General features: G+C 42.9%; 1 protein-coding gene across 7 annotated transcripts in view; it reads right to left on the reverse strand.

Moving 5' to 3' along the window:
- Positions 1 to 26,295, reverse strand: part of NCOA1 (nuclear receptor coactivator 1) — a 589,360-nt gene that overhangs the window by 26,476 nt on the left and 536,589 nt on the right. For 5 of the 7 annotated variants that reach the window (XM_073624852.1, XM_073624854.1, XM_073624850.1 and 2 more), the window contains 3 exons: positions 16,396 to 16,572; positions 14,711 to 14,831; positions 3,783 to 3,933 (listed from right to left, as the gene is read on the reverse strand). In XM_073624852.1, coding sequence (XP_073480953.1) covers positions 3,783 to 3,933; positions 14,711 to 14,831; positions 16,396 to 16,572 — 449 coding nt within the window. The remainder of the gene's footprint in view (positions 1 to 3,782; positions 3,934 to 14,710; positions 14,832 to 16,395; positions 16,573 to 26,295) is intronic. The other 2 variants (XM_073624856.1, XM_073624855.1) reach the window with 1 other exon arrangement.

Here is a 26,295-nt window from a genome sequence, read left to right on the forward strand (position 1 = left end):
CATGGTAATGATATTAGCTTCATGGTCTATAAAAGACTCTATATCAAAAAAAAAAAAAAAAAAAAAAAAAAAAAAAAGGGAAGAGAAAAGCAACCTTACCTATCCTAATCTCAAAATAAGTGCATAAGGTCCTAAATACAGTGCTGATACGTATACAACTATTGCCATAATTTACATCTATATCCCACCCTCCCCCCCAACCCCCCCGCATCCCCATCACTGTGCACTAAACTGGAAGTGCATTACCCATCAATACATTTCTATATACTCATAATCTGCCATAATGCAAGAAATACTACAGAAGAAAAAAAAAAAAAAAAAAAAAAAAAAATTCCCCTTAGTGTCCACAATACAAGAAATATTATTAAAACATCCAACGAAGGTTCCATTTTGTGTCCAATATATAGTGAAGTACCTTTAATAGTGGGGGAAAAAAAAAGAAAGAGGAAAAAAAAAAAAAAAAAAAAAATCTCTTTCCCTTTTCCCTTCCTTTTTGGACCCAAACCTCCTCCCCCCACCAGACCCCAGATCCAAGGGGGATCTGGGAGAGGAAGAGTATCCCATATATAATAGTTGGTGTAATGAGAGTGTGCGCAGTGGTTGTGAATTTTGTGCTTAAAACTTGCTCTAGTGAAAAAAAAAAAAAAAAAAAAAAAAAGAAGGAAGAAGTGTATTATCTTGAACCAATATCTTATTTACATCTAGTATATTTGTGTTTGCAAATCTATTTATAGTGAGGGGAAAAGAAAAAAAAAAAAAAAAAAAAAAAAAAAAAGGGGGGGGGGGAGAACTCCGCCCCCTATCTAACTCTATGTTATAAATATGCGTTTTAAAGTGTATCTGTTTACCATCTGTTTTTCAATGTGTTTACATATACCACTATCACCAGTTCCCCATTACATCCCACCTCCCTTCTATATCTCATCATCTATTAAATGTGCACATATTGTCACGAAAAAAAAAAAAAAAAAAAAAAAATCCCTCCCTCCTCCCCGTCATACCCAGAGCCCCCCATTCTCCACTCCCGCTTATTATGTATATTCTATTAGAGTTATCTGAACGACTGCATATATGAAACGGGCCAATTCGGTAGTTCTACTTCCGGTAGATTAAGAGTTGATACAAACTGTGGTAAATCTTCCAGGTCCCTGAAAACTATATTGAGTCCCTCTTTTTGTGTCTGTAGTTGAAATGGAAACTTCCATCTATACTGTAGATTATTTTTCCTCAGTTGTTCCACTAGGGGTTTTAATGCTCTTCTGCGGTCCAGTGTAAATTTGGATAAGTCTTGGAAAAATTGCAATGGGGCCCCTTCATACTGAATACCGTTATTTTGTCGGGCAGCTTGCATGATCTTGTCCTTTATATGGACATAATGCATCTTACAGATAATGTCTCTCGGCCTAATGGGATCCACTCTTCTATTTGCTGCTGTTCTATGGGCCCGGTCTATTAATAAATCTTTCATTTCTATCTCCTGAGTCAGATCTTGAAAGATCTTTTGTAGTGTAGATATTAACTCTTTACCGCCCACCTCTTCCTTTAATCCTCTGATTCTAATATTGGATCTCCTGCTTCTGTTCTCTTGCTCGTCGAGATTTCCTATTAGTTGATTTATCTGTATTCCTTGTTTGTGCACATTTTCCTTTAGTTTCTTTGATTCTTGTTCTACTTTTAAGATTTTTGTGTCTAGTCTAGAGGTTTTTTCCTGTGTGATTTTAATGGATTCTTTGAGCTCTTGTATTTCCGTTTTGTATGAATTTTCCAATCTGTGCACGTATTGATCCATATCCTCTCTGGTTGGGAGGGATTGGATATATTTTCTCATATCCCATTTTTCTTTTTCCATGTCCTTTGGATCACTGGCTGAGCCTGTTGTATCTAGTAATGAGCTGTTTCTAGGGTGTTGCAGTTGCAGTTCCCCTGATGAACTAGATGTACCTGATGTTTCCGCTATATTTGAGATATCTTGTGGTGTATTAATCCCTTGTGGAGCTCGAGGAGCTTGCAACTGAAGTTGTTGAAATATCTCCTTAATATCTGATGTCTGTGTGGTTTGTGTCCCAGTGGGGTTTTTACTTTTATTTTCCTCTTTATCCTTTTTGTTTATCAGGGGTTGTGGCGTTTTATTGCCTTTTTTGGGCGCCATACTGGAGGGGATACTGTTCTTATTATTATACCCTTTTGTGTTTTATCTTGTCCTTTCTTTTCCTCTTTCTTTACGGGGTATTTTATTTGGCCCAAAAGTTACCAACCCATATATACTCTGTTATGCGTTATACCAATATTTTGCACCTTATGGTTTCTCTTTACCAAGGCTATCCCCCATACAGTGTTGTTTTCTTGGGAAAGCAAAGAGCAGAAAAAAAAAAAAAAAATAGGTGGTCCGCTCAATGTCTCTGCCTTTAGTGTCTTATATATTTATATGTTTGTATTTCTGTTCCTTTGAGCACTATGCTCTAATCCAGCCTGTCAGATTCAAAAGTCTATGTATCTTCTAGTATGTCAGATGCAATGAGATAACATGCGTGTCTGCGTTATTCCCAGATATATATAGGAGACTAAATTTTCTTCTTTTTATATACCCCTATTGCATATTTCTTGCAAGTCCATACATATCATTTGTTTGTAGACAAGTATTTTTTGTCTTACCGGTTCCTGATAACCGCTTTCTGACCTGGTGGGGGTTTTACCGCTAAGCCGTGTTGAGGGGACACCCCTCGGTCCTCTTGCTTTCTCCTGATCCCTGCCGGGTTGAGCCTTTCGACCATGCGCGCGCGTCTCTGCCAGTGAGCCGTCTCTGTCGAATCTGCCGACTGTGTGTGCAGACCCGCCAGGCACCCGTCCGGCCACGCGCTCTCGCTCAGGTCTGCCTTCGCTTCTTCGCCGGCACTCCACAGGTAGGATTGCGCTTCGTTTTTACTGTCACCCCTCCGTTATCCAGGCAGATAAGTTGTAGTATAAAGATATGGTAGACTTTTGGTTGTGTCTTGAGACAATCTCCCAAAGATACTTGTGTTCAGCGTCTGCTATATTCAGCTTAACAGCATGTCAGCGTGCCAGCCACTCTATTTCACTGAGCAGCCATCTTGGGCGTCAGCTCCTCCTCCCCCCAGATCAGCCTGGAGGCCTAAGTTGAAGAAAAGTTTGTCGTAGTGACCAGGTTGTGTGTTGTCCTTAAAGACCACCAAGATTTAGTTTAACAATTTTGACTCATGGTTATGTTAAGTATGTTATTTATTTGAAGTTATGTATTTTTGTTAAATAAAAAGGCTGCTATGGCCATTTTACTCCAAAAATCTTTGTCACGTCTTTTATCAGGTAATTGGGGCATTGGAGGTTATGGGCTAGCAGGTTTGGGCAAGGCTGGAGGTTATCTGTCCTTCACATGTCATGCTTTGACTGCAGTAGAACTAGAGAGCACACGGGGAAGGGTGACAACCCCGCAGCTGAAATGGGTAAGTGTTTTCACCATAGGAAGTTAATTACCCTTCTGGCATGATCATTAGGTATTTAATTGAATGAAGGAAAGAATTGCATTTTTGACATTACAGGAACATATGTAACAACATATTTGGTTGAGGTGTTTTGGTTGATGGTATCCGCATAAAAGACATCCTAATGTTTAGTGTGACTTTACTGGTTAACTATCTGTAGGTGATCTTCAGTTGTGTCTTGTCAGCTGACATAACAATTACTATATGCTCGGCTGCACTAGCCTCCAAAGCTGAAGGTCTATCCCTACCACAGGCCCGTCTCAAGGCCGGAGAGGCCCTCCATACCTGCACCAGCTTGTCAATCCCGAGGGCCCGGTCTAGCTCGGCCAGTTCTGTCTCGTCTTTGCCGCTGAGGAAGGACACGAGCTGTTCCAGCAGGATCTTCTCATCATTCTGTCCTTCCATGGTGGTGGGAGGACACAGAAAATCATCAATCCTAGAGAGGAAGACAAAACAGAAGAGATAAGAGGAGCTGGAGGCACAGCCAGCCATGGCAGAGGGCAGCAGAACCCAATCCATGACATGAAATAAAGAGAAGTGGCCTGGTTTCACACATACATTGTCTGTACTCATTATATTGTGTGTAGGATGACCTTACCCCTCATCTCATTACATTTGCCCAGCTGCATTGTGCATCAAATAATTAAAATAGTCTTTTTCAACCTTATAACTATAGAATGGCCCTTGGAAAAGTTTTCAAGTTTTAGAGCAGCTCCACTAAAAAGTTTTAAAGCTACTGCTCGCGGTACATTCATGTGATCAGTAGGTTGTAGAGAGTTAAAAAAAATAAAGAACGGGGTGTACTTAATACCCCTCCCCCCACCACACACACTCACTGTATACAACAAAATCATCTACAGTAATAATCATATAAAAATTATAATTATGGCCGTAAAAGAAACTGACAGTGAAAACTGTAGTGACCCCTTAAATGGATGGTCCATGCAGGCAAAGAATCAATCTGATATTGCACTCTAATGGAGGAACCCCTAGCAATATCTGGAAGGACCCCAAGTAATCCCCAGAGGAACCCCTAGTAATCTCTAGAGGAACCCCTAACAATCTCTGAAGGAACCCCTAGCAATCTCTGGAGGAACCCCTGACAATCTCTGGAGGAACCGCTGACAATCTCTGGAGGAACCCCTAGCAATCTCTAGAGGAACCCCTGACAATCTCTGGAGGAACCCCTAGCAATCTATAGAGGAACCCCTAGCAATCTCTAGAGCAGTAATCTCCAAACTGCAGCCCTGTGGCCGGATGCTTGCCTTTATCTGGCCCTTGAGGCATTATTCCTGCCACTGACACCAACGATGCAGCATAATTCCTGCCACTGACACCAACAATAGGGCACTATTCCTTCCACTGACACCAATGATGGGGCATAATTTCTCCCACTGACACCAACTATTTCTCTCCCTAATACCAAAAATCGGGCAATGTTTGCTCCCACTGGGTACAGTCCGCCCCCCCACCACCAAGTCTGAAGGACAGTAAACTTGCCCTATCTTTAGAAAGAAAGTCTCCAGCTCTAGAGCAGTAGTCTCCAAACTGCAGCCCGGGGGCCAAATGTGGCTCTTTGTTTGCTATTATCCGGCCCTTGGGGCACTATTTCTCCCACTGATACAAGTCACTTTTCCTCCCACTGACACCAACGATGGAGCATAATTCCTTCCACTGACACCAATGATGGGGCACTATTTCTCCCACTAATACGAGGCACTGTTCCTCAAACTGACACCAGTGATTTGGCACCAACAATGAGGCACTATTTCTCCCATTGATACCCATGGTGGGGCATTGATTATATCCACTGACATTGGGCTGTTTTTTACTCCCATAGGGCAAAGTCTGGCCCCTCTAAAGCCTGATGGACAGTTAACGTGCCCTTTGTTTGGAAAGATTGGAGAACTCTGCTGTCAAAGTACCAGTTAACTTCCAGGCAACTACGTATCTTGGTTTAAGATTGCTGTCCAATGTCTACTGGATGCTGATGACCTCCAGTTTTGTATTTTATACAATGAAAGTATATCTACTATATATCTTACTGTGGTGGTATATGGGAAGAATGACCCCTTACAGTGGAGGTCTGTGGGAAGAATGCCTGTCTTACAATGGTGGTCAATGAGAAAATTGACCATCTTAAATTGGTGGTCAATGGGAAGAATTACTTTCTTACAGTGGTGGTCAATGAGAACAATGACCGCTTTTCAGTGGTGCTCTGCAGGAAGAATGACTGCCTTACAGTGGTGGTCTGTGAAAAAAATGATCACTTTACAGTGGTGATCAGTGGGAAGAATGACCACCTTGCAATGGTGGTAAATGGGAAGAATGACTGCTTTACAGTGGATGTCAATGGGAAGAATGACCGCCTTACAGTGGTAATCAATGAGAACAATGACCACCTTACAGTGGTGGTCTGTGGGAAGAATGACCGCCTTACAGAAAGATTGACTGCCTTACAGTAGTGGTCTGTTGGAACAGTGACCCCCTTACAGTGGTTGTCCATTGAAAAATGGACAGCCTTACAGTCGTGGTCTGTGAGAAGAATGACCCCCTTACAATGGTGGATAATGGGAGGAAAGACTGTCTTACAATGGTGGTCAATGGGAGAAATAACCTTCCTACAGTGGTGGCCAATGGAAAGAATGACCGTCTTACATTGGTGGTCAATGAAAAGAATGGCTGCTTTACAGTGGTGGTCTGTGGAAAGAATGACCGCCTTACAGTAGTAGTCTGTAGGAAGAATGATCACCTTACAGTGGTGGTCTGTGGAAAGAATGACTGTCTTACAGTGGTGACCAATGAGAAGAATGACTGCTTTACAGTGGTGGTCTGTGGAAAGAATGACTACCTTACAGTGGTGGTCTGTGGGAATAATGACCACCTTGCAATGGTGATCAATGGGAACAATGTCCACCTTACAGTGATGGTCTGTAGGAAGACTGACCACATTACAGTGGTGGTCTGCGGGAAGAGTGACCACCTTACATTGGTGGCAAATGGGAAGAATGACTGTTCTACTGTAGTGGCCTGTGGAAAAAATGACTGCCTTACAGTTGTAAACAATAAGAAATATGATCGCCTTACAGAGGTGGTCAGTAGGAGGACTGCCCTTTACAGTGGTGGCCAATGTGAATAATGCTCTTTACATTGGTGGTAAGAATGCCCCCCTTTTAGACAGCTCAAAAAACATTGGTGTCTTGCAGCTTTGCTCTGCAAACTGGCGTTGGCCCTGAAACTATGCAGGCACCATGAAATGGAAGATCAATCAACCACAGCCCAAATAACCCCTAACAAACTCTGGTGGAACCCTAGGGTTGGATGGAACCCTGGTAGATAATGGCTGCTCTACAGGAATCTGCCACCTATTTGTTGAAATATCTTCAGAGATAGGGGACCAATGAGAAGCCAATGAGAAGTTTAATCTCTCCACTTGGCAAAGATTAAGTAATCAAATCTATAGTCAGGCAGTTGTGGAGGATCGAGAAAGATATGGGTTTGTGTCCAACACTACTAAGGACTGTTCTGACCTCATATGACCTCTCTTAGCACATGCTCCTTCTTTCGCCACAAGGGTTAAATCTGTTAGTCAGGAATTCCTGTCCGTTTCTAAAGTTGCATGGAAATCATCATATGTAAAGAATTAAAACAGGTCACAGTTGACCAAGGGGCCCCAAGCCCCCACCCTCCCATAATGTCCCCCGCATCCCACAGTTTATCCGCTCCCGTGTGCGCATAGGAAAGGTATCGGGCTCCATGAAAATCTAATTAAGCCAGCACCGGCTTGGCTAATAAAATACTGCGATGTGGCAGGAAAACACAAGGTGGCTTTGATAGGGAATCCGTGGAGCACATAGTAACCAAGAACTGAAATGTTTCTCCTTTTAGTGATAGATGAGTACCAGATGTAGGGAGCCAGGGCCTGCGCTGGAAGCAAAAAACACGGCTGCGAATGGGACTCTACCAGGCTGAACGCAGCGCGCTGGTTAACTCCTTCGCTGCATGGCCTGCCTATTTTATCTGCCAGACATATTGTATTTCTGCCCATCCAATCCTGCGATTTACACAGCTCTGCCACACAGGGCCGCCCTGTCTGGCAGGGGAGGAGACCTGATTTTTTTCTCTGCTGCAGATCTGTAGTACTTATAGCCTGTGACTGAACAGTGAAAGGAGAAGCAGCATGCTGCTGAGCTCATCTCTCCATCACTTTGATCTCTCCTCTTACCAGCATGCTCCATGCATTGCAACACAGCTGTTTGGTTACTCAAGATGCTTTTCCCTGAACCCTTCTCTATAGGAGTTGCAAGAGGTGGATACCAGGTAAAATTTCGGTATCTGTATTTAAAAAATACATTAAATTACATATAATTTGTCAAGGAAAGGAAGTTTAGACCTACTCAGCTATAACTTGCTAAGGAATAGTCACATAGAGCGCCTGTTTTTTTATTTTTAAATCTTCCACATGTATCTGACTGTTAGGACGCATGGGGATCTCATAAACAGTTCATTTTATTTCCATGTACTGCTGTCTACCTTCTAACACTGGAAATCTCTAGTTGGTTTTGATGCAGATGACACGCTCCTTTAAGCAGAACTCCAGCCAAAAAAAAAAATAAGATAAAAATGAATAGCCTGTTAACCCCTATTAATGTATAAAATAACAAAATTAGCTTTTGCTGCAATACTCACCTTCAATCCAGAGATTTCCCTGCAGTGTATTTTTTTTCTGCCACTCAATCTGATATTCAGCCCACTTCCTTTGCGCCCAGGTTGTCCTGGACCCACCCCCAGCCTGTGATTGAAAAGTAAAAGAAGAAGCAGCACAGTAATGAACTCATCTCTCTGCTACTCTGCTCTCTTCTTCTATCAGCATGTTCCTTATGAAAAATCCAGTTTTTAAAGCAACAGCTGCTGTCTGTCAGTACATTTTATTTATTTTTTTTGTGTTCCCATGCTTTATAGACTGAGGGCTTCCCATATGATATGGAATCTTCTTGGCACTAAGATCCCTCCAAATTCTTGCACGGCACTCCAAAACAAGCATGCCCCAGACATCACCAGAGAGAGGTAGGATCCATGAAAAGTTTGAAGCCAGGTTAGCAAACAAAATCCCCAAGATATGGCAGCTGTGGGTGAAAATTCTTACAGCCAATGCCATCTTGGTGCCAAGATCGCCTATTTCCTGTTGTCACAAGCATATAGTGCCATGACCCTCCCTAAAGGGTTGCTCTCTCTGCCCTGGATCCCCTAAACCCCTCATTTCACCTACCCCCTGCCCCAACCTGATACCCCCCCGATGCATTGTATATTTTGCCCAACATACTGGGGTTTGGCGCCTTTGGCCATCTTGCTTGTCTGGCCCTAATGATGCAACTCCCATGCATGTGAACCAGTGTTAATTTCGTCGACTAAAACATTTTAGTCGACTAAATGAATACTATTTTAGTTGACTAAAATACGACTAAAACTAAAATGGCATTTTAGTCAAAAGACTAAAATGGAACTAAAACTAAAATGGCATTTTAGTCAAAAGACTAAGACTAAAGTCTAAATTGAAATTTGACTTCAAAATTAACACTGGTCTGTAGTGCATGTTCATACCTCAATACCATAAATAATAACATATTCGATTTTTCACTCCAGTTTGGAAATTGTAGAGAAATGTTAACGAATGCATTACAATTTAATTACACCCATTAGATTTTAGACGACTAAAAAGAGTTTTAGTCGACTAAAATGTACTGGAGATTTAGTTGACTAAATACGACTAAAACAATTGCAGAAGACTAAAATGGGACTAAAACTAAAATGCCATTTTAGTCCTAAGACTTCTGCCCTGTCGGACTTTCAGCCAACAAGCTCACATTCAACACTTCCCGTTGGAAAGTCCGATCGTGTGTATGCGGCATAAGACTAAAACTAAATTGAAATTTGCTGCCAAAATTAACACTGATGTGAACCAGTATTTATTCACCCCTGGTACTGAAGCATGCCGGATTGGGTGTCATTGGCCGTCTTGATTGGCCTGGAATGATGTAACTCCAGAAAATGTGTACCTGAATGTAGTCAACCTGATACCGAGACATACTGGGGTTTGGCTTCTTCAGCCACCTTGTTTGCCGGCATAGTATGATGTAACTCCTGCACCGGAATTTATACACCCTAGTATCAAGGAATCTCTGGGATTTGGCGCCTTTGGCCATCTTGATTGTCCTGCCTTGGAAAGTGTAACTCCCATGCATGTGCACCAGTATTTATTCAGCCGGTCCGAAGGCATGCTGGGGCTTGGTGTTTTCATCCATCTTGATTGACCGGCCTTGGATGATGCAACTCCCATCCATGTGAACTGGAATTTATTCACCCTGAGGCATGCCGAGAATGTACATTCTATCATATGAGTGTGAAGAGAATGGTAAGAACGATTTTTTTTTGCAGGAGACACAAAATGACTCTTCTGCAGTACAAGGGATCTCTGGGATTTGGCTCCTTTGGTCATCTTGATTGTCTTGCCTTGGAAAGCGTAACTCCTATGCATGTGCAAAAGGATTAATTCAACCGGTACCGAGGCATGTGGGGATTGGTGTCTTTGGCCATCTTGATTGACCAGCCTGCAATGATGTAACTCCTGCGAATGTGCACTGGAATTTTTATGCCATGGTACCACGGCATGCTGAATTGGGTGTCTTCGACCATGTTTATTGTATGGCCCGGAATAATGTAACTCCAGAAAATGTGTACCTGAATGCATTCACCCTGATACCAAGGTATACTGGGGTTTGGCATCTTCAGCCACCTTGATTGCCGGCCTGGTATGATATAACTCCTGCACATGTGCACCGGAATCTAGTCATCCTAGTATCGAGGAATTTCTGGGGTTTGGGGCCTTTGGCCATCTTGATTGTCCTTCCTGGGATGATGTAACTCCCAAGCATGTGCTCCAGTATTTATTCACTCAATACCAAGGCATGCTGGGGTTTGGTGTCTTTGGCTATCTTGATTGTCCAGCCTGTGATGATGTAACTCCTGCAAATGTGCCCTGGAATTTTTGCGCTCTGGTACCAAGACATGCTGAGATTTGGTGTCTTTAACCATATTGATTGTCCAGCCTGGTATGATGTAACTTCCATTCATGTGCTCTGGAATTTGTTCGCTCTGGTATGGAGGAATGCTGGGGTTTGGCATCTTCGTCCATCTTGATTGGCCAGCCTAGAATGATGAAACTCCCATCCATGTGAACTTGAATTTATTCACCCCGAGGCATGCCAAGAATGCACATTCTATTATATGAGTGTGAAGTTAAAGGTAAGAAGGATTTTTTTTTGCAGGAGACACAGAATAACTCTTCTGCAGTACAGAAACTTTCCTGGTCATGGACTTTTTGTTTCTGGGCAAAGTTTAATTGGAGCTTCAGGCAAAATATAAAAAGTATCCTCTATTGTAGTTATGTATCCACCATTAAAACAAATATATATATATATTTTAATACATCTAGCATAAATACCTGATCCTGTCTTTATAGTGGCTTCCTCTAGACCACTGTACAGCAAGGAGGAATGGGAACACTGTGCGTGCTGTCATTCTAACATGGTGGAGATAATTACTGGAGGTCTATGGAAGCAGATTGTCAGCAGCCAAGTTTTTCGATGATCATCTATATGGTGGATGTAAACCATTGCCATAACATTAAAAAAAAAAAAACACACTCCACACAATCCTGCGGTTTCATGGAATGCGTTGTAACCCACCAGTAGCCACTAGATGTCACCCCCCCGACTCAGCAGGCAAATAAGCAGATTATGGGAATGATGAAGGCCAAAAAAAGAATTCTCAGCTCTGCTGTGATCCTATTATGCCGGGGAGCTCAGGTGCCTTTGATTCCCTGTGAAAAGCAAGCAAAGGGGAGTGGGGGCTCGCCTAAAAAAGAAGGGGATTAGTGCTCCGCGCTCCCTGGAGGGGAACATGTCCTCCCATTGGTCTGTGCTAAACTCCCAGAAAACTTCCCCAAAGCTTTGTAAGGAGCTCAGACCCAAAAGAATAACAGGCCGCTGTACGCCTTCTAAAAATAGCCGGGGCCGCCGAGCCGTGGTTTCTACTGGGTGTCCTCAGAGGACCCGGGGGGGCCAGGTGCCGGTTCTGGAACACTAAAGCTGCACAGTCCCCCGTACTGTATATATACATAGAGATACTGACATATATACTGTATACATACATAGAGATACTGATATATATACTGTATACATACATAGAGATACTGACATATATACTGTATACATACATAGAGGTACTGACATATATACATACATGAGGTACTGACATGTATACTGTCATATATACTGTATATACAGTGCTAGTATTCATACCGCTTGAAATTTTCCACATTTTATCATGTTACAACCAAAAACGTAAATGTATTTCATTGGGATTTTATGTGATAGACCAACACAAAGTGGCACAAAACTGTGAAGTGGAAGAAAAATGATAAATGGTTTTCAAATTTCTTTACAAATAAATATGTAAAAAGTGTGGCGTGCATTTGTATTCAGCCCCCTTTACTCTGATATCCCCTAACTAAAATCTAGTGGAACCAATTGGCTTCAGAAGTCACCTAATTAGTAAATAGAGTCCACTTGTGTGTAATTTAATCTCACTATAAATACAGCTGTTCTGTGAAGCCCTCGGAGGTTTGTTACAGAACCTTAGTGAACAAACAGCATCACAAAGGCCAAGGAACACACCAGACAGGTCAGGGATAAAGTTGTGGAGAAGTTTAAAGCAGGGTTAGGTTATAAAAAAAAATATCCCAAGCTTTGAACATCTCACGAAGCACTGTTCAATCCATCATCCGAAAATGGAAAGAGTATGGCACAACTGCAAACCTACCAAGACATGGCCGTCCACCTAAACTGACAGTCTGGGCAAGGAGAGTATTAATCAGAGAAGCAACCAAGAGGCCCATGGTAACTCTGGAGGAGCTGCAGAGATCCACAGCTCAGGTGGGAGAATCTGTCCACAGGACAACTATTAGTCGTGCTCTCCACAAATCTGGCCTTTATGGAAGAGTGGCAAGAAGAAAGACATTGTTGAAAGAAATCCATAAGAAGTCCCGTTTGCAGTTTGCAAGAAGCCATGTGGGGGACACAGCAAACATGTAAAAGAAGGTCCTCTGGTCAGATGAGACCAAAATCGAACTTTCTGGCCTAAAAGCAAAACGCTACGTGTGGTGGAAAACTAACACTGCACATCACCCTGAACACACCATCCCGACTGTGAAACATGGTGCTGGCAGCATCATGTTGTAGGGATGCTGTAACTGAGGAGGAGGTTCACCTTCCAGCAGGACAACGACCCTAAACATACAACCAGAGCTACAATGGAATGGTTTATATCAAAGCATATTCATGTGTTAGAATGACCCAGTCAAAGTCCAGACCTAAATCCAATTGAGAATCTGTGGCAAGGCTTGAAAATTGCTGTTCACAGACGCTCTCCATCCAATCTGACAGAGCTTGAGCTATTTTGCAAATAAGAATGGGCAAAAATGTCACTCTCTAGATGTGCAAAGTAGAGACATCCCCAAAAAGACTCGCAGCTGTAATTGCAGTGGAAGGTGGTTCTCCAAAGTATTGACTCAGGGGGGCTGAATACAAATGTACAACACACTTTTCACATATTTATTTGTAAAAAAATGTGGAAAACCATCCATTTATCATTTTCCTTCCACTTCACAATTATGTGCCACTTTGTGTTGGTCTATCACATAAAATCCCAATATATATATATATATATATATATAGAGAGAGAGAGAGAGAGAGAGAGAGAGAGAGAGAGAGAGAGAGAGAGAAGAGATACTGACATATATACTGTATATACACACAGATTCTATTTATAGATCTATCTATCGATCTATAGTATCCATCTTCTATGTATATATCTGCAGATCAGTCTTTCTATCTATACATCCATCTCACCTACAGTCTATCTATCTATCTATCTATCTATCTATCTATCTATCTATCTATCTATCTATCTATCTATCTATCTATCTATCTATCTATCTATCAGTGGCAGCTGGTGCTCAATCTTCTTGGGGGGGGGGCACCCTTTTTGAAGCCAATTAGAGTCTCTGGCTCTAAACATGTGCTTCCAAAAATAAAAAAAACCTTACTGGAATCCATGCGTCACACACTCTGCATGTAGATTAGGGGCAGGACGCATGGATTAGGGATCGACGCCCCTGCGCCCTGCATGAGCGGCCGCCACTGCTATCTATCTACAGTATCTCTCTCTCTCATATCTATCTATCAATGTATGTATCGCCTTATCTATCTCATATCAATCTGTCTGTCCATCTATCCATGTATTGATCTATCTATCTCATATCTATTATCTATCAATCTATCTATCTATCTATCTATCTATCTATCTATCTATCTATCTATCTATCTAATATCAATCTATCTATCTCTCATATCTCTCTCTCTCTCATCTATCTATCTATCTATCTATCTATCTATCTATCTATCTATCTATCTATCTATCTATCTATCTATCTATCTATCTATCTATCTATCTCATATGTATCCATAGTACATTGGTATATCACGTGGGTCTTCTCCTCTTTATAGGTCTTGTTTTTCTGCCTCTCCAGCGGTTGCAGGGTTTAGAGGACAACATATGGTTGGGGCCCGGAGAAGGGATAGCACAGACCACAACAATACTATGGCCGGCCTACAAGCCAATGTATTTTTCACTTACTGCACTCCCTGACATGCTAATTCATGAATCTTCCAATACAGACACATCGGGTCAATCTAGTTCGGCATCTGAGAACACTTTCTGGGAAGATTGGTGTGTTCCCTGGCTCTGTACTGTGATTATGTGTTTATTTAGAGATACAATTTGCAGGAAAAAAAAAAGTATAACAGCAGCTATCTTCAGAGTGTGCTATATACATGAAAGGGGCAGGCCAGGGACAATCAGGCTGAGGAGGAAAGGGCTAGATGATGCTGGACACCCTCTATTCAGGAAAGATGGCAGGCTTTAGGAACCTATAGTGACAATTCCTCACATTAATCTGACCCAGCAGGGAATAGGCGACTTAACAAGAATATTACTGCCATAAACAGAAATATATCCTTCCACATCGTAGGTTGAAATGATGCCCTTGTAAACCTCTCACACATTCAGTCTCCAGGTCGTCTTTGAGTACTCACTCTTCCTGTGCATTTTGGGTCACACGGTTCAGAGGCGTCAAGCTGTCAGACCAGGGTATTTGGTCAGTGATACCAGATTGTCCGAATTGGTCCGTCATTCCCAGGTCTGGGTCCGGGAGGCCTATGGGGAAAATAGATGGTTACCAACAGCCACCAAGAAAAATAACAAAAAGGGAATTCTGTATGCTTCCTTCCTTAAAAGTAACTTAGAGGATATCATTACACATACCCTTCTACCTTGTGGCAACAGTTTGGGGAGGACCATTTTCTGTTCTTCTAGCTCCCAAAAATACATGATTTGACCAGTTTGGTGCAGAGGAACTTGGGTGGCCTGCACAGAGCTATGCCCTCAACCCTACTAAACACCTTTGAGATGATTGTGAACCAGGTCTTCTTATCCAATATTAGTACCTGACCTTAACCCTACTGAACAGTTCTAGGATGAACTAGAACACCAATTGTTAGCCAGGTCTTCCCATCCAAAATCATCACCTGACTTCAACTCTACTGAACATCTTTGGGATGAACTATAATACAAATTGTGACCCAGGTCTTCTCATCCAACAACGGTGTCCAAGCTCATCCCCACTGAACACCTTTGAGATGAATTGGAATGCTGACTGTGGGCCAGGTCTTCTCATACAACATCAGTACCTGACTTCAACTCTACTGAACATCTTTGGGATGAACTATAATGCCAATTGTGAGCCAGGTCTTCTCATCAAACATCAGTGCCTAAACTCAACCCTACTGAACACATTTGGAATGAACTGGAATGCTGACTGTAAGCCAGGTCTTTTCCAACATCCGTACCTGACTTCAACCCTACCGAACACTTTTGAGGTGAACTAGAACACCATTTTCTTTTCTTTTTTTTAATTGCAATTGTTTATGATGTGCAGTGTTTTGTCAAACGAAATGTCACTCAGTAGGGTTTACATTTACTTTAATCTCTCCATGTTTCCATTGCTCATGAGGCCTAAGGACAGGCTGGGGGACCTGCATTCTGAAGTACAGGGTATTACCGACTCTCATCAGACATCCTCTTTACCTGCAGCTACAGATTTAAAGCCAGGGGATGCTTTGCTTTTCATCTCCCGATGGGTGGATATTAACACGCGCATACAAACTTTAGTCACATATTAGATTTTCCGCCTGCATATGCACACTGTGTTCATATAAATAGGTCTAAGAAGAAAGCTAGACGCCCTGTGGGGCCTACTCTGTGTTTGGGCGCTTACCATGCAGATTATGATTAAACCCCCCCCCCCCCCATAATAAGCCAGAGCTTGGTCTGCACACATCTGAGTAACACAATTAGCTGTAGAGGAATAGCACAGATTTTTTGAGGACCCAGGAATAAAGGGAACATTCTCTGCCCTCTTGATGAGGGGTTCAACCATGCCAAGTTGCTCTCCTGGTCCTACATCAAACTGGGGAAGCACAATAAGCCTCTGCATGGTGAGGATTTGGGTGTAGCAGGGTCTAGTCTTGCCTGGAGAGGATCTCATGTAAGCTCTTTGTTTCCCAGGCTGCTGTCTAGCTAGGGTGTAACTCAAGGGAGGTCCAATATTTGCTTCCTAGGCTTTGCTAAAAGAGGATGTAGTGGTGGAAGGTCCTTGACCCCCAGAGTTACTGCCTGCAAGCGGCCTTGTCTGGGGTGTTATGTGGTTCTGTAAACATACCGGGATCTGTCTGAAAGGTGGTGGTCCCCGACATGGCTACCCGACTTTGCTCCGGAGTAAGTCCAGACCGAGGACTGGTATCATTAGGTGCGGGAAATGGGTTCAATTCCATGTGCACGGGATCCAATGGATCACAGAATCCAAATTGTGACTGACTTGTGTCAATGCCATTATAGTCTGTGAACAAAAAAAAAAAAAATACGTATGGCCATCATTAATGACGTCAATAGAGATGCCAAGATACCATAAATTATGTAAACATTGTTCTTCTCTGTCTTGTCAATGGGTAAAAGAAGAGGTAAAGTCACCATCACTCCAGGTGTATATTACACACAATTGTTAAAACAGTGATGGATAAGTCAGAAATATACATCGTTTCGGGGCCTCACAGGTTCTTTTTCTTAATCTTTCATCACTTGCCTTGAGGAAGCTCACTATGTCACCTTGAGGACAGAATTATGTTAGGCCCCGAAATGTTGGCTTTCATCTACTGTAGTCGCTACAAGCACCCACTGATTATAGTGGCCACATGCTGTAAACTCTCAATAAGGACATTTTATGGTCAATGTGCACTTTTTTTTTTTCAATTTTTGCCATTGCTGACCTTCTAAAAATGCTAGTAGCCTGACTTAGTTTAAACAGGTCTTTCTCTTGGCACTAAGAGTTAGATATAGAGACAGCATAGCAGATTGTGCTTGCTTTGTGGCTTCCTTTGTCTGATTGTAATCTCTGACTTAGCTCTGATGTCCCATTGAGTTCTGTAAATAACAAGCTTCTCTCAACATTGCTGAGGGTGCTTCAATGCCTTTTGAATTAAATCTTAATGGCCAAATAAACATTTAATGCAATCTGTCCCTATGACACTCACATTGCAAAGCTTGATGGGCAGAAATCTGGCAACCGGTGTAGAACTTATAAAGCACGATGGTCTGGTCTCTGCTGGCAAAGATGGAAGGGATGTGTCCCTCTCATAAGTTGCTGTACAGTGTGTGTGATCTGATCTCTTCTGCTATTTAGGCCTATTCTATTTAGGAGCTGGTTTTCTAATCACCAAAGCTCGTGTTTGAAGCGTGTAACCTGCCAATAAGTGGTAAATCTGACACATGCAACATATTTCACATTTACATTATAAAGAAATTAAATTTAAACACACAATTTTTGTAATGGACATCATTTTAGAAAATCTAACTACTAGCATCAGTCTGGGCTGGTTCTGTAAAAACTTTCACAGATATATATTATATGGTCAATAGTTTGCGGACACCTGACCGCCACACCTATATGAGCTTACTGGAAACCATTTTCACAACCATGACCAATATAATGGGGTTGCTCTTCCTTTGTGGCTAAAACAACTTCTACTCTTATGGGAAGGCTTTCCACAAGATTTTGGGGGGTGTCTTTTGAAATTTGTGCCAATCTGTATGGTCAGGTACTGGTGTTGGATGAGAAGACCTGGATGTGAATTCCAATTCATCCAATAGGTGTTCAGTGGGGTTGAGGGTCAGGGCTCTGTGCAGGACACTTGAGTTTCTCCACACCAAATTGGTCAGACCATGGGGTTGATTTACTAAAACGGGAGAATGCAAAATCTGGTGCAGCTCTGCATAGAAACCAATCAGCTTCCAGGTTTTATTGTCAAAGCTTAATTGAACAAAGCTGAAAATGATTGGCTACCGTGCACAGCTGCATAAGATTTTACACTCTCCAGTTTAAGTAAATCTACCCCCATGCCTTTATGGAGCTGGCATTGTCCATGGGGGAACAGTCATGCTGGAATAGAATAGGGTCTTCACCAAATTGTTACAACAAACTTGGAAGGAAACAGTTGTCTACAATGCCTGTGGGAATTTGTGTCCATTTAGCCAAAAGGGAATCTTAAGGTCAGGTACTGATGTTGAATGTGAAGACCTGATTGGAATAAGGGCCGCGGTCAGATCTCTTGAGTTCTATGAGATCAAACTGGTAAAACCATGTCTTTATGGAGCCAACCTTGTACACAGGAGCACAGTCATGCTGGAACAGAAAAGAGTCTTCCCCAAATTGTTACAACTAGCTTGGAAGGACACAGCTGTCTACAGTTCCTGTGGGAATCTGTGCCCATTCAGCCAAAAGAGCATTGTAGGGTCAGGTACCGATGCTGAATGAGAAGACCTGGCTCAGAATAAGGGCTGAGGTCAGATCTCTTGAGTTCCTTGACACCAAACTGGTAAAACCATGTCTTTATGGAGCCGGCCTTGTACACAGGAGCACAGTCATGCTGGAACAGACAAGAGTCTTCCCCAAATTGTTACAACAAGGTTGGAAGGACACAATCGTCTACAGTTACTGTGGGAATTTGTGCCCCTTCAGCCAAAAGAGCATTGTGAGGTCGGGTACTGAAGCTGATTAAGAAAATCTGGCTGGGAACAAGGGTTCAGGTCAAGTCTCTTGAGTTCCTCCACACCAATCTGGTTAAACCATGTCTTCATGGAGTTGGTGTTATACATGGGGGCACAGTCATGCTGGAACAGAAAAGGGTCTTCCTCAAACTATAACCACAAGATTGCAATCACATAATTATCTACAGTGTCTTTGTATGATGTAGTATTAAAAAAAAAAATCCTTTACTGGACCTGAACCCCATCATTTGGAGGGGATCCTCATACTTTTGGTCTTATAGTGGCTGTGCCAGTTTTCTCCAAATTGTGGTCATTAGGAAGCTAGAAAATAGTTAAGAAACTATAGAAAAAAAACAAGAAAATACTGTACATCTTTACTGTTCCATCTATAAAACACAAGTCCTGCAGCTTATTTTTGTTTCACTATAACGAGAATGAAGTGGCTGGGACCATGATATGCATGGGGCATGCTTGTGCTTTCACCAAGTCAGGCCATGTTGCATCCACCCAGGAGTTACCATTTGACTAGTTGTATGGTTCTTTTTTTTTTTTTTTTTTTTCAGATTCAAGGCTATCAGTCTAATATTAATACATTATTATAAAAAGTCTACAGATTTCAATTGTATTGCTTTGTAATTATTTCATAGCTCACATTGGTTGTTTCCAGTATACATGACCCCCGTCATTTCAGCTTGGGACTCATGTTGATGTTCCCTTTGTATTTGCAGACTGGCGGTTGATTTTATGTGTCTATAGCTTTTAATCTATATTTGTGTGCTATTTGCATTAGTATATACTGCTTAAGATGAATGTTTTCCGACTTGGATACCGAATGCATTTCTCATGGTGTTCTTTTTAGTGGTGCAGAAATTTCCTTGGGGGTAAGATTTTCTTTGTGGTTAGGAATGGATCAAACGTCTTTTATTCATAGAAAAAATAGACAGGTTGGAAATCGGAGCGAGATATGGAGAAGTTTTTTTATTTACAAAGAACTTTTTTTCACAATGAATACTTTGGTTGTTACAGAGATCACAGACCTGGCACAGTAATGAAACACGGGTCAGGAAGTGTCTACATTTATGGACATCTGATCCTCTCTTTATTTAGATGCCAAGTAACAAGGTACATCGGAAGAGATACAAGGCCCACGGGGCAGCACTATGCTTCGCACTGCCTTGCAGCACTGGGGTTCTGGGCTTGATTTTTACTGGCTTCTCTTTTCTGCTTGGAATTGGTATATTCTCTCCCCCCCCCATATTTGTGTTGGTTAAAACAGCATGCTGGCAGGACTAACTAACTTCTCCCTTGCATAAAGCAAATGGTCCTTTATTTACCAGGACAGTCCCACATCTAAGCCGTTTGACCAGGAGGAGTGTAGATAAGAGGTGGGATAGGGGGGTCCAAAACCCCAGAGCAACCCCCCAGAGTGACTGCTGACAATTGCTGTGCCCCAGAAGCACTGCAGCTGCTACTTCTGCTACCTGTCAGATCTCAAAGACAGGCAGCGGCAAATCAGAGGAAGGGAGGCTCTCTTAAAGCGGACCTTCAGTAATTGTTTCATCTTTCTATCTATTAAGTCGTCTACCCTTGTTGTTTTAACTTTGCATAGTAACATTTTTTTTTATGCCAGTAAATACCTTAAACAGCCCACTTCCTGTTTCTTATCTGGTCATTAGCCTAGGTTTATGACATCATGCATAAATCTGTCTCACTCTGGTCAGAGTTTGCCAGGAAGGGTGGGGGTGGGGTGAGTCATAAGAGGACCAATGAGAGCTGCAGAGCTGGAGCTGTGCCTCTGTGTGTCTGTGTAAATCCAGGAATTGAACAGGCAGCAGCTTCAGCTGCCCACAGTTAAAATGGCTGCAGCCAGACTTAGTGGAGGGAGATTTCTGCAGCATATTTGGAAAGTACAGAATCACAGAATTTAAAAAATAATATGCAACTTGGTTGGAGGGAAGCTTCAGAATGGCAAAGATGTTTTTATTACAAATTATGTGAGCAGACTGCAGTTCCTCTTTAAGCTCCTCCTAGCTTCTGGTCACAGGTCACACCTGAGTCACCAGTCCGCTTTTAAATGCCTGGTCTCAGTGGTCTGTTGGGTCGATTTCATGGGGAGGGGGATATCTGTACTGGAGAGATCTTTACAGGAAGGGGGGGAGATCTATACTTGGGGAAGTTATATGCAAGGGGAACTGCACTGGAGAAAGTTCTTTACCGGGTGGGGGAGGAACTGTATTGGGGGATGGGAATTTGTACTAGGGGGAGATTTGTAGTAGGAAGGAGCTGTATTGGGGGAAATATTCATGGGGGATCAGGGGGGGGGGTAATGTACCGGTGGGAGCTATATTGAGGGGTAACTGCACTGGGGGGAGATCTTTACTGGGGAGGAAGAACTGTATTGGGGAGGATGGAAATCTGTACTATTGGGGATATCTGTAGTGGGAAGGACCTGTACTGGGGAGAAATATTTACTGGGGGGGGGTCTGTACTGGGGGGAAGGAGAGAAGGAGATCTGTACTGGGGGTAACTATATTGAGGAGGAACATCAATGGGGGGGAAACTTTAATGGGCAGGAGGAACTGTATTGGGGAGGATGGAAATCTGTACTATTGGGGATATCTGTAGTGGGAAGGACCTGTACTGGGGAGAAATATTTACTGGGGGGGGGGGGTCTGTACTGGGGGGAAGGAGAGAAGGAGATCTGTACTGGGGGTAACTATATTGAGGAGGAACATCAATGGGGGGGAAACTTTAATGGGGAGGAGGAACTGTATTGGGGAGGATGGAAATCTGTACTATTGGGGATATCTGTAGTGGGAAGGACCTGTACTGGGGAGAAATATTTACTGGGGGGGGGGGGTCTGTACTGGGGGGAAGGAGAGAAGGAGATCTGTACTGGGGGTAACTATATTGAGGAGGAACATCAATGGGGGGGAAACTTTAATGGGGAGGAGGAACTGTATTGGGGAGGATGGAAATCTGTACTATTGGGGAGATCTGTAGTGGGAAGGACCTGTACTGGGGAGAAATATTTACTGGGGGGGGGGGATCTCTACTGGGGGGAGGAGAAAAGATCTGTACTGGGGGTAACTATATTGAGGATTAACATCAATGGGGGGGATCTTTAATGGGGAGGAGGAACTGTATTTGGGAGATGGGGGAGATCTATACTAGGAAGGAGCTGTATTGGGGGAAAATCTTTACTGGGGGTGATTTGTACTGGGGGAAGGGGATCTCTACCAGTGCATTACACACTCCTGACCCCCGTGCTTTGTGCATTATCCACTCCTAACCCCTGTTCGATTACTGATTGTAGCGCAGTAGTTCAATAAAATTTTTTAGCTACGAGGACTGTGCCATATGTGGAGTGAGTAGACTGAAGTTTTAAGCCCCTCACATTGTTAGCCAATTTTGCTGCACCGTGCATGCGGTCTAATTATTTTCCTTTAGGTGCCCGAGGCTGAACTCCCCCCCCCACTCTGAAATGATCTGCGGCCCTACTGTCTGCCGATACTGTATCCTAGGCCGCGTTCAGGGATCACGGCATGAGCCTTATTTGAGTTACTGCACCGTAACTCAGAAAGGCACTAATTGCAGGGATCCAGTCATTGAGTGGGTGGACCCTGCATATTTAGAGGCGGGGTCTGCAGATAGATCAATGCTTCCCCAAAGAGACCTTCTCTGCAACATGTTGGCAGAAGAGAAGGCTTTTCTGCTCAGGCTGTGGTTGTTTTCTAAAGAAAACCAACCGTAAGGCTGGTCAGAATGCCCCAATGCTTAAGACAGTCATGAAAAGAGCGCCATGAATAGACATGGGCTCCAGACAGGCCGAGATGGCCCTTGATGCGGAAAATTCCATTTTATGCAAAGCAATGCAGAAATTCACCAGGGGATTTTTCTAAAACTCGCCGAGTTCTGCACTTTACAGAAATACGCAAGCTTGGTAGTAATTTAGCTGACAAATGATAAAAAAAAAAGAGAATGTGATCTTGATGAACAAACCAGTGCAAATTAGCAAAGAAAGTACTTGTAATTAGGAGGAAAAGACAAAAAATCCTGAAGCAACCTGCCCTGATTAAAAAAAGTAGATCAAACTCCATCATTGAAAATTTATCGATTTAACATCCAGGAATCCTGCCTCTATGGGGTGACAACTGTCTCTCAATTGTACTCCTGCATTATCATCCAGTCACAAGCGCCCCCTGGTGGAACCCTCAAGCAGTTGTACTGGCAGTGAAAATGTAAAGAGCCAGTCAGAGTGACTCTGTGCCTTGAACCTGTCAGAGCTGTCCGCACGAATAGCACTGGCAAATCTTCCCTCCTGCCTATCATCCTGCAATATTTCTGAAGTTCCCCATCACCTTGACGAGTTAGTGGAAACATCCCCATGTCTGATTCTCAAGCGGCGTAGACACGGTCGGACTTTTCGACTGGACTGGTCTGACGGACCGAGTCCGGCGGACAATCCGATCATGTGTGGGCTTCATCGGACCTTCAGCTGACTTTTCCAGTCGAAAATCTGACAGACTTTAGATTTGGATCATGCATCAAATCTTTACGTTGTAACTCCGCCGGACCCAGAAATCCGCTCGTCTGTATGCTAGTCCGACGGACAAAAACCCACGCTAGGGCAGCTATTGGCTACTGGCTATGAACTTCCTTATTTTAGTCCGGTGTACGTCATCACGTACGAATCCGTCGGACTTTGGTGTGATCGTGTGTAGGCAAGTCCGTTTGTTAAAAAGTCAGTCGGAAGTCCGTCGGAAAGTCCGTCGAAAGTCCGTCGGAAAGTCCGTCGGACCAGTCCGGTCGAAAAGTCCGCCCGTGTGTACGCCCCCATTAGAGAAGAAAGTGTATATACAACATTATAAATCAGATGTACACAAGGACCATAGTCTTTTGGTGAAAATGTCCTGCTTCTATAGGTTGTCCATGACATCTAGCCATTGCACACAATAAAATTTAAGCGCAATACTATTTTGTCCTCCAGGGAACTTTTTTTCCACTGATAAAAGGAAGACTTGCACTTGACTTTAGTTGGTGACTTTTAATGGCTACGCACACCTTCATTCATATATTTCACTTTCTCTCCTCTTTTTCCCTCCTCCACCCTCTACTTTTGGATTCCTTGACTAAGGGAGGATGAGGTTGATCGCCTATCTGCTGCGTCCTAGGGATGTCCGTATCACACATCCCAGGAGACAGGGAGATGAAGTATTGCAGACACAACGCAGTTTTGCGCATGCATTGAATTGGCTGCATTGGCCACATGTGTGGGGTGGAAAACCAGGAAGAGGACTTTCAAGATTGTGGCCAAAAAGCTGACCAATGACAGGTGAACCTTAGCTGCAAGGAAGTCAACGCTAGACTCTATGGACCGGTAAGTACATTTTTATATCTAGTATATTATGGGGTATTTAAATTTTATTTTACTTAGGTATGATCAGGGCTTTTTTTCTCAGACAATATGTGCAGGAACGCCCCCTTTCCATGTCACCCTTTGTTTCCACCTCCTACACCATTCCTTGGTTCCACCCCCTACCCAACACCCAACGCTGCCCCTTTTAGAGAATACAGAACCAAGTAACAATTGTGGTACTAAGTAATTTTTATGGAATTATTTAATGATAACAAGAAAAGATCCCATGAAGCCACCAACAATAGATCCCCCCAGCAACAATGGACCATTAGCAACAAAATACCCCCTCCCCCAGCAACAACAGATCTCCCTGCAGCCTGCACCAGTAGACCCCCCCCAGCAACAACTGACCCCCATAGATCTCTTCCAGCAACAACTGACCCCCCAGCAACATAAGATCCACTACTAGCAACAGTAGATCCCCCACCAGCAACAATAGACCTCCTTAGCAATAATAGATCCGCCCGCAAAAATAGATCCCCTCTAGTGACAATAAATCCCCCCAGCAGCTAGCATCAATAGACCCTGAACCCCCTGCTATTACATACATTGAGTACTGGAGGTGCCAGAACTGTGATCCCCCGCGTTCCTGCTGAAAAAAAGCCCTGGGTATGATGAAGTACCTCTTTAACTGCTATTAAAACACACATTTCCTCTTTTTCAAAACTGAGGCACAAAATAAGACTCGGGGTGTCTACTTTCCAAAAAAAAAAAATGGGTCGTTTTGGGGTGTTTGTACTGTCCTGGCATTTTTATTTTAACAGTACGTTTTTTTTAATATGTTTAATCTTTTTTCCTTACTTAGAGGTTATACCACCAAAAGAAAGCTGTATCCATCCCTAAAAATGATAAAAGATTGGGTAGAGTGTTGCATGACCAAGTGATTGTCAGTCAAACTACCACCCAAAAATGTCTTGGACAGGAAGGGGGTGAAACACGTCAGTATTGAGGTGGTTAAGGAAACCATACAGCGAGACATGATGCTTCCCGAAAAATATATATCAGATTTACATAACCTTCAGATATAAAGGTTTAAAAAATAAAAAGCATCTTAAAGTAACCTCCTGTAGCCAATAACAACCCGCACCATTTTAACAGCTGCATTGGTTGGTACAGGCAACACAGACGCTCCCCTTTAAGACGCTTTATAAAAATAAATGAGATAAAACTGTTTAGTGTTTCTGCAGGTTGCGCTGAATTTGGAAGAAGCCCAAAACTTTCTCTACCCTTCCGAGCATGAAAAAACTTGCCTAAAATTCTTCTGACATTCCTCCCTGCTTATTCCCACCAGTTAAGATTTTCATATCACATATATTAACCCTTCAATGACCAAGCAAGAAAATTTCACACCCAGAAAATGCATGGAGACTCCTTTATCAAAGTGTTGGGGGGGGGGGCAATGCATTCACCAAGCAGAATAACCCGGTTCTTTTTTTATTCTGGGACCCACACAGGAGGAATAAGCAAGATAAGCCACTTGCTAGCTTATGGGCAGTTTTTGGGTAATTTGCAGAACATTTTAGGCATTTGGCCAAGGCAACCCTGAAGAACCTAAAAGGCCCCCTTGGCTGAAAAAGGCTGGGATAGATGTATCAACAGTTTTACAAAAAAGTTCATAGAAACATCAAAAGGGTTAAGAGAATAGCTTATGGCAGAGGACTCTAGCAGTCAACTATAGATATCTAACTTGGGTGTACCAAGTGGGAGTGAAGGAGATGTCACCCTTAATATCAGGAAATCATGGAGTGGAATCTGGGTTGTCTACTTTGGCATAGGGTGAAGGGATTGGACCTGAACTTTGGTCGAGGCTAACCACTCATCTGAAGACCTTCAGCCCTTAGGCTTAGAAGAGCCTAAGGGCTGAAGAGAGAGTTGACCACTCACGTCCCCTTTTTAGGAGGATGGTCATTACAGAGATGAATTTAATGATGCATGTCCTCAAGAGGGTTTTTGGGTTAGTTTAATGTCTTCCTGACACACAAAGTAAGGATGGGCTTTTTTAGACAATGTCAGGTTGGGCCTCGTACACATGGGCATGTGTGTTTGGGGCACGCAAACCATTAGTGGTCCATTAAGAAGGGCAAACCTAAGACGGTCAAT

The sequence above is a fragment of the Aquarana catesbeiana genome, linkage group LG04 (genome assembly GCF_042186555.1).
Source record: "Aquarana catesbeiana isolate 2022-GZ linkage group LG04, ASM4218655v1, whole genome shotgun sequence".
Lineage (NCBI taxonomy): Eukaryota > Metazoa > Chordata > Amphibia > Anura > Ranidae > Aquarana > Aquarana catesbeiana.